Source organism: Phocoena phocoena, chromosome 4 (assembly GCF_963924675.1).
Source record: "Phocoena phocoena chromosome 4, mPhoPho1.1, whole genome shotgun sequence".
NCBI classification, from domain to species: Eukaryota; Metazoa; Chordata; class Mammalia; order Artiodactyla; family Phocoenidae; genus Phocoena; species Phocoena phocoena.
Genome location: NC_089222.1, coordinates 135,269,410 through 135,278,772, shown reverse-complemented (window position 1 = coordinate 135,278,772; position 9,363 = coordinate 135,269,410). Strand labels below are relative to the sequence as shown.

The 9,363-nt window shown below is 44.0% G+C and overlaps 1 protein-coding gene across 1 annotated transcript in view; it reads left to right on the top strand.

The window, feature by feature from the left end:
- The first annotated feature begins 1,284 nt into the window (after positions 1–1,284).
- Positions 1,285–9,363, top strand: part of CRYZL1 (crystallin zeta like 1) — a 33,465-nt gene continuing 25,386 nt past the window's right edge. The window contains exons 1-2 of the mRNA XM_065876217.1: positions 1,285–1,339; positions 8,996–9,067. Coding sequence (XP_065732289.1) covers positions 9,002–9,067 — 66 coding nt within the window. The 5' untranslated portion in view covers positions 1,285–1,339; positions 8,996–9,001. The remainder of the gene's footprint in view (positions 1,340–8,995; positions 9,068–9,363) is intronic.

The window sequence follows — 9,363 nt, the reverse complement described above, 5'->3', positions numbered from 1 at the left end:
CACGGCTGCAGACGCCCATTCAACCCGAAGCCCGTCCCGTAGCCGCCACCCCCTCAGTCCGCCGCGGAGCCCTGGCCTCCCGGCGCCCGCCAGCCGGCCGCCCCACCGCAGCCCCCGGGAGAATAGGAAGGACGAGGCACAGGGTCTGCGGGTGCCGCGCCTCCCGACCGTGCGGCAAAGGGTGAAGGGCGCCCGGAGGGACGCGCACCGGCCCGGGGAACGGGCGCCCCAGGCGGCCATCGCGCCGACCCCCGCGCCGACCCCCGCCCCTGCCGCCTTCCCGGTCCAGGCCGCCGCGGTCCAACCCGCTCCTCACCTCATCTCCAGGCGGGTCCACGCTGCCGCCCCAGGGACAAATCAGGGCAGCTCACTCGCAGCGGGAGGGAACGCAGGAGCCGCAGCCCTGCACACCATCCCCGCCCGCCCGCCTCTCCGTACGTCCCGGAGCCCGCTCGGGATTCTCCCTTGCGAGCCGCCGTACTACGGAGCAACCAAGCTGCGCTCCCTCCCCTCTCCTCCGTTCTTCTCTACCTCCTTCGCTCCCTCGCTCCCGCCTATCTCCTCATCTCCCTCAGCTGCCTCCCCTGCTCCCATCCACCCCTCCATCTCCGCCCCCGGGTGGGTGGGGACAAAATATCTACCAATCGAAAGAAGGGGCCTACACCTCCTTACCGCCCCCTACCTCTAGCCCCGCCCACCGCGGGGAACCAAAGGAGGGGCAGCTGAAAAAAATGAAAGAGGACGGAGTGACAGCCGAATAAACCAATCAGCAAGTTCAAAGGGGGCGTGACCTGGGCTCTCCTTCCTCCCCACCCCCTTTCCTGAAGGCGTAACTAGAGACGTCAGGTCTGGGATATTCCTGACGGGGTTTAGGCATATTTTGTTCCACGATTTCGGTGCATTTCTCCGTTGCCGTGCGAGGCGAGACACTAGTTAGGATGCATTCAACTAACTAACGGAAAGTGTTAAAGGAAAGAACAATGTGGAGGCAAAAGGGAGGCGGGGCACAGTCCAAAGAAGATGATGGGGATACGGTTGGAATGAGGAAGGGTGTGGTCTTTGACTGATATTTGCATAAAACTGAACCCTTCGGCAACTAGGACTTCGCGCATTTATTGGTAGCCCCTAATGCATCGCCTTAGAGCATGCCGGGAGATGTAGTTCCATGTTCGGTTGCTATGGCGTTCCCTACAGCCTCGGGGAGTCCGAGAGCCTCCGAGACTGACGAGCGGCCTGGCCAATGAGAACAGCCCCTGGCCCAGAGGGGGCGGGCCCTCTGCAGAAGGACTCGAAGGTGGCTGTGGTGAAGGTGCAGGCCGTTGGAGCCGCTCCGAGGCAGGTGAGTGCCGGGAAACGCGCTGCGTGTCTTGGGCAACCGGGCCTTGGGGGAGAGAGCGGGAGACTCCCCGGCGAACCGTCGAGCCCTGGGGCGGATGGTGGTTACCGTCCTCAGATCTCTCGGGCCCAGGCCTCGCTTAGCTGAGGCCGCTGAGGGGCGGGTAAGACTTGAATTGACTGACGATTTCCTGGTCCTTACGGGTTTGGATGGTAGATTTTACCTCAGTTTGTATCTCTCTCCACATTTATGGAGGCAGAAGTCTGGAAGTTCCCTTCCACTGAATCTCCCAGGTTGGATTTCTCCCCTTCCTGCATCTTTTTGTTCCTCTACTTGGAGTTTCTTTTTCTTTCTACCTTACTCCTTCCCTACCGCCGCTTTCTCCTCCACTTTTCTTTTTCGGCGAGCACTTACTTAAAGCCAGGGTATTCGCATTTATGTAACTGTAGGGCCAGGTTTGTCCTCCAGAGTAAGCTCAACAGAGGAACACTGGAGCAGTGCGTGAGAACCACCTCAGAATCATACTGAAGCTCAGATGCTGATTGTGTAGGTCTGAGCGGTCCTGAGAATCTGCAGTTTGACAAGCTCGCCATCAGCTCTGAGTGCAGATTTAATGAGAGCCACGTTTAAAAAAAAGAAACATGAAATTAATTTTAAACTTTCATTTAACCCAGGATGTCTAAAATATTGCCATTTCGGGATTTCCCTGGCTGTCCAGTGGTTAGGACTCTGAGGTCTCGCTGCCAAGGGCCCCGGTTCCATACCTGGCCTGGGGAACTAAGATCCCACAAGCCGCGCGGTGTGGCCAAAGATAAAAAATAAAATATTATCGTTTCGATACATAATCAGACATTTTAAAATCGAGATATTCTTCATTCTCTTTTTCTTCATATTAAGTCTTCGAAATCTGATGTGCATCTTACACTAACAGCACATCTCAGTTCTGACTAGGCACAGTTCAAGGGCTCCTTGGTGGCTAGTGGCACAGATCTAGATGGTATCATAGCCCACGGCCAAAATTAAAAGGTGTTAAAACTCAAGTTGCTCTGGACAGAACCCCTTGCTGCTCTGTGAGATGGGCTTTGGAACTCTTGATATTTTACAAGTTCTCTGCTCAGTTTACAGAAATAATAGTAAAAACAGTCAACGTTTATTGAGCACTTACTGTGTGCCAGGTATTGTACTGAGGGCTTTGCATGTATTTTTTTAAGCCTTACAGTACCCCTTTGAGGTAACTACTGTTATTATTCCTGTTTTATAGGTATGGAATCTAAGGCCCAGAAGGTTAAAATTACGTAGCCCAAGTCATACAGTGAATAAGTAGGAAAGCCAGGTTTCAGGGTAGGGTCAGTTATGACTTCTCAATTTATCCATCAATCACTGCAGTGTATAATTATTACCTTTTATCACTAATTTCAACTTATTGATGCCTCTGCTCTAGATGGCAGAGGATGAGACATTCAGATTTGAAAGAGAAGGTTCACCATACAAGGCAAAGTTGCCTGTCAGTTGCAGTGAAATATTTTGGTAGTTTTACAACTCTCTGTGCTGTGCATTCAAAATCACAGTTCTGGATTGAAGAAGAGTGCACAAAACCTCAAGGAGATATATAGGCCTTTGAACCAGTACTATACCCTGGACAGTAATGTGTCTTGGTTCATTTGTGTACCTCCTTGAAGGAGGAAAAAGGGAAGGCTTGGGAATTCTTAAAATGTTTCACTATGGAATCACAGTGTTTTGGGGGTTTGTTTTTGATGAAATCTTTTTTTAATTGATAAAAATGTTTTCTTGCTCCTGTGAACTTCACATAGAATAGTTCAAAGACAGCTTTATTTATGATTTTTCTAGACCCAATAAACAGTATACATTGAGCTAATGACAGTTTTATGAGTAGAAAAGCAAAAACACACATATCCACATAATGCTAAAATGTAGTATTTTGCAAAATAATTTTCTTCTCTTTTTATACATTATAATAAAGATGACATCTCGTGTATTATTTTCCCTTGATTGTGAATTTATTAGTAAATATTTAATCAAAATTACAGTTCCTACTTTGCATCTGAAGTAAGAATTGATTTAAATTCCTATAGTGATTTAGAAAACTAAGTGTTGACAAACTGCAATAATGTTAGTCTGTGGAGAAGAGCATCCCTTAAGTCAGTTGCAGAAGAGGGAGAATGTATTAGAGATACAGGGAGGGTCCCTCAATTGCTTATCTTCCTCATCACCTTCATTGTCCCAGTGTCACATGATTAAGCCAGCAGGAAGGGATGACTGTCATTCATGCCACCATTGGCTCCACTGTTCCCCAGTAGTACAATATGGGAAAATATTATGCTAATTCAGAAATATAAATGAAAGTTAAGTTTCTGTCGTTCTAGATCTTACTGTATTAAATGGCCCTATATCAAATAGAAACTGTAACAAAAATTTCTAATCTTTCAATAACCATCCCACTTCCCCAATCAACCCACTACCTACCCCCCAGTAGTACTAGCAAGGGGGTCCTACTAGTAAGAATTCTTAAGTGAAAAGGTATTTTGTAAATCAACAAATAACAATAGTTAAGCTCTCTTGGAGGCAGGAGAAATAATCAGAAATTCTTTTGCGATTCAGAAGAGGTCATTGCTGAAGCCACTTGTTGCATGTATAGCCAACAATTTGACGCATCCAATCAAATGCCTCTTGTTGTTGCGTCCACCTAAAGCCCATATCGAAAAAACTTTTTTTCCTTTCCTAATTCTTCACCTATCTTTAGATCTCAGGTTGTGTGAGTTGTAAAGATTATGCGTCGCTTGTATAAATTCAATTGAGTATGTCTTGATACTGTTCATATAAATCTAGATTCTCATAATTAGAAGAGACTGTTATGGTCATCTCATCCCCCGACCCCCTCAACTGATGCTTGAATCTCCCTTATGATGCCACTGTAAATGTGTATCCAGCCTCTAGTTTAAATCCATCTAGTAAGAGGAACCATTGCAACTTCATGCATTTTCCTAAGTTTTAAATCATATACCTAAAATGTGAAATAAAAAGTTCTTATAGGGGCTTCCCTGATGGCGCGGTGGTTGAGAGTCCGCCTGCCAATGTGGGGGACACAGGTTCATGCCCCGGTCCGGGAGGATCCCACGTGCTGCGGAGCGGCTGGGCCCGTGAGCCATGGCTGCTGAGCCTGCGTGTCCGGAGCCTATGCTCCGCAGCGGGAGAGGCCATAACAGTGAGAGGCCCACGTACCGCAAAAAAAAAAATTTCTTATAATACATGTTATTAGCTAGAAATGCTTTCCAGGTTTAGGTAGGTATGAGCCACTATCACAGTGTCTCCCATGCCCATCTTGTAACAGACCCAGGAGAACAGTACAGTGTGTAGCCGAACACCTGTGTATTCATTGCTTATCTAAAGTGTCCTTAAAATATACGGATTTCCAGAGACTGTTGCCTGCACGATGTAGAGATATGCCTCCCTCTTTAAGAAGCAGCACTGGCCTATCTAGTTAGGGCTACCAGTCTCCTCCACAACCTGCAAAGTATGGTATTTGAACCAAACCTCCATTAGTTACTTGGATTATGCTGACCGTATGTTTTATGGGTACATGGTTTGACATACTTCTTTCTGTGATATGTAGCTATGTATGAAAAGTCCCACAATTGGGTAGGAACATTGTTAAAACTTAGTATTGTCACCTCTTCAATATAACTGAAGATTTACCCCTAACAATCCAGCTAGCATCGTAATGCTGTACACTAGGCCCAGCATGATGGGCCAACATTTCAGAGTTGACTTCATCTGGTTTTTTTGGCAGCCTAGCTGCTTGACAGTGTATCTGTGCTTTCCTTAAAATATAAATTAGGGTGGGTTAGAAGCATTAAAACTGAATCCCGGGCTTCCCTGGTGGCACAGTGGTTGAGAGTCTGCCTGCCGATGCAGGGAACACGGGTTCGTGCCCCGGTCCAGGAAGATCCCACATGCCGCGGAGCGGCTGGGCTCGTGAGCCATGGCAGCTGAGCCTGCGCGTCCCGAGCCTGTGCTCCGCAACGGGAGAGGCCACAGCAGTGAGAGGCCTGCATACCCCCCCCCCAAAAAAAAACTGAATCCCGAACCTGAAGTGGCCACCAAATTGTAAAGTTTGTGTTGAGGAAAAATGGAAAATTGAGCATATAAGAAGAGTTTGGACTTTCAGGCTTAAGTTGTTCATAGAGTAACAGGTGTATTGGATGAAGGAAAGAAAGGAAGCCATTCAGCAGCCTGTGGCCATAGCGCATGCCTGAGGCATTGCAGTGTTAGCCCATCGCTTGTGCTAACAAATAAAATGAGCAGGTAAGCCAGGACATTATAAAGGAAAAGGAAGCCTTATGGTTGATAACTTAATGCAGAGGAAGGAATTATGATAGATTCTGAAATATCCTCGATTACTGAAGTTTGGTACAGCAAAATCTTGTTTGGGGGAAAAAAAACGAGTCTAGTTTTATGTCCATTGATTTTGAGGTTGATCTGATACTCAGAACACTTTTGGTCTGAAAGTGTAGATAAGGAATGATCTGTAGAGGTTTTATTTACAATTATTAATAGATGAGCTCCTTGGGGCATAGTGTAGCAGGGGAACAGCAAGTGGAGTTCATGTTGTTATAGCTAAGATGAAACCATTTGAAATTTCTTCCCATTGATTTTTTTTTAGAAATTCCTTAAAAGATTAGTACTTTCTTTAACTACTTTCTTGGTGTTATTTATGGTAAATGTTGAATTTATGCAAATTCCTTATTCTGCTTTGTACCAAAAATTATTTAAAATAGAGGTCTTAATGTTTGTTTCTCCAAATTTTTAATATGTTACCATTATAAAAATTTTAAATATTACAATCATAATCTTCAATTTGTGGACTTATGTCAAATATATTTAAAATCAGATGTACCTGGAAAACTTTTAAATCTTTATGCTTTTTATAGGGCTTTTTACATCAGCCTGTATTTTTAAACAGATTTATTTTTATTTAAAAGTTTTACGTAGTACTTTTTTTTTTTTTTTTTTTGCGGTACGCGGGCCTCTCACTGTTGTGGCCTCTCCCATTGCGGAGCACAGGCTCCGGACACGCCGGCTCAACGGTCATGGCGCACGGGCCCAGCCGCTCCACAGCATGTGAGATGTTCCCAGACCGGGGCACGAACCCGTGTCCCCTGCATCGGCAGGTGGACTCTCAACCACTGCACCACCAGGGAGGCCCCGTAGCGCTTCTTTGATAAAGGAAAGCTTACAGTAGAATATATAATTTTGAGGTTGCATAACATTCATCCTTGGAAATGGCATGATAAATAGTATACATTTAATTTATACTTTTATTTTATGAGGTGTTCAGTTATTTTATTTTCTGTATGCAAATATCTTTACATTCAATAAGAATTTTGTTAAATAGTGGACTAAGTGTTCCATTTAATCTGGACCAGTGCCTAAGAAACTTAGTGGGACTTGAATATCATCCATTCTACCATTTTTTCCCTGTTAAGAACTTAGTATTGGGACTTCCCTGGTGGCGCAGTGGTTAAGAATCCACCTGCCAGTGCAGGAGACACGGGTTTGAGCCCTGGTCTGGGAAGATCCCACATGCCGCAGAGCAACTAAGCCCGTGTGCCACAACTACTGAGCCTGTCCTCTAGAGCCTGAGAGCCACAGTTGCTGAGCCCGCCTGCCACAGCTACTGAAGCCTGTGCGCCTAGAGCACATGCTCTGCAACAAGAGAAGCCACCGCAATGAGAAGCCCATGCACCGCAACGAAGAGTAACCCCACTCGCTGCAACTAGAGAAAGCCCTTGTGCAGCAACGAAGACCCAACGCAGCCTAAATAAATAAATTAATTAATTATTTTTTTAAAAAGTGCTTAGTACTCATTTTTGGGGTTGCAAAACAAGTAATAGTTCCTCAATTTTCTTCTGGCCGCTTTTGTAAAAACACTTCTCTTTCTTCACTTTGTAACTTGGAGGGGTTTTTTTGCTCCCACATGTTTTCTTATTGGACCAACTAAACATTACTTTTTTCTACCAGCCAGATTGATTGTAATCTAATTTGGAGGAACTATTTAGGACGATCATACCAAAAATACTGGCAGTATTATGTATATAACAGTTGTCTTAAGGGACACTAGGGGTTCACACAAACAGCTTCCAGGGTCTTTGAAACTGGAGGTGCATACAGTATGAGATCCATGTGACTGCTGATCTGGGAGACATGCCGTATGTTCTCAGATGCAATGGGCAGGGAAGACAGTGGCTTCCAGAATTACAAAGGGAGACACTTTGAAATCGAGGTGTTGATGTGTAATTATTTCATTTCTCAAAAAGGCAACTCCAGTAGCTCCAGACTGAGTAGGAGCAGAGGTTTATTTACTTCGTAATAAGGAATATTGATTCTTCGAAGCAATAGCTGGGAAAACCCACTAGTTAGTGAGTGAATAAAGCAAGGCTTTGTTTGTTAGTATGTAACAATGAAATCTAGAAGCATGGGACAGATGGGGTAGATTGCAAGTCACTGGGAGGTGATTTCAGATAGGGAGTAGGACTTGAGCTTTACTTACTTCACAGAATCTATAGCGTAAGTACTGTGCAGTCTCAGAGAGCAGGCAGTGCCTTGGAGCCCTGAGACAGCGGTGGCCATATGGTGTGAAGTCATGCTGACTAGATCAGACAGGGTATGTGTTGGAAAAATGGGGGGAGTAAGGTAGATTAGGGACAGTGGGTATGCATCTAGACAGCCTTGACAACTAGGCAGAAGAGCTTAGATTTCTATAAAAGGGAATGCATAGCTGCTGTTCTGTGCTTAGGTTCTTCCCCTCTCCCCTCCACCCCAGCAAACATATTGATGTATGTACACGCGCACACACCCACCCCAGAGGGCTTCTCTAACCAGAGGGCTAGACTTAATTTAATCTTCCTACCTGGCTCTTCTTTTCTTTATATACTTTGTTGATAGATGCTACATACATAATTTCTATAAATGTCTGGAATGTGTACTCATTTCTCTTAGTTCCAGCATTTGATTATTACCTTCTAGAAAGCAACCATTACTGAACTGCTCAGGAAAAATCCACTATACAGATCCATTAGATCCACTAAGATTCTGCTTTCAGGGCCGGCTTCATGAGCACGGGACCTATGCAGTCACAAGAAGTCTGCAGAATACAGGTTTAAATACTTTCATTAAATGGCTTATAAACTGATACAGAGGAATTAGGGGTACAGTTTCAATGAGTGTCTTGATTGTCCACTTTTTCCTTTTTTAATGGTCTTTTTTAAGACTTTGAAAGCCCTTTCGTTGACACCTTTGGTTATTAAAATTGAGCCCTCTGGCCTGCATAAGGTTTTTTTTATTTTTTCAAGTACATCTCAAACTTTTTATTGAACAGTAAAGTGGAGTTAAGCACATGCTCACCTTTGTGTGAAAGGTTGAACTATAAGCCCATTCTCAAATGCGTACCAGAGATTGTTGCATACTATCTTGTTTGATTGCTTTCAAGAACTATTACCTGAATTCATTTGAAGACAACACTTAGAGTTGTCATTTTATCCTTTGCCAGCACTATTTTTCAATTTTTACTTTCATTTGATCTGGAAGACGTTTTGTTGATTAGTTTATTTCATGTATATTTTTTCTTTTTTTTGTTTTTAGGTGACTATGAAAGGCTTATATTTTCAACAGAGTTCTACAAGTGAAGAAATAACATTTGTGTTCCAAGAAAGGGTAAGAAAAATTGTTTAATCGTTAAATGAAACAAGATAGTGTATTTTCCATATGTGACAGACCCAGTTTTAAATGGCCTGTTACAAATTATTTTGAGTTGAACTAAATGAGTGAAAATTACTTAAGTGAAACCCTATAAATTAATCTTATGTGAAAACAGTGGTCCATATTGTGGTATAACTATATTTTTTAAAAGAGTTGCTACAAAAGAGTTTTTAGTTCCTCAGGGTGGTGGCATAAAAGATATTAGGAAAACAGAACAACTTCAGTAGTCTTATGTGTTGCAAAATTAACCC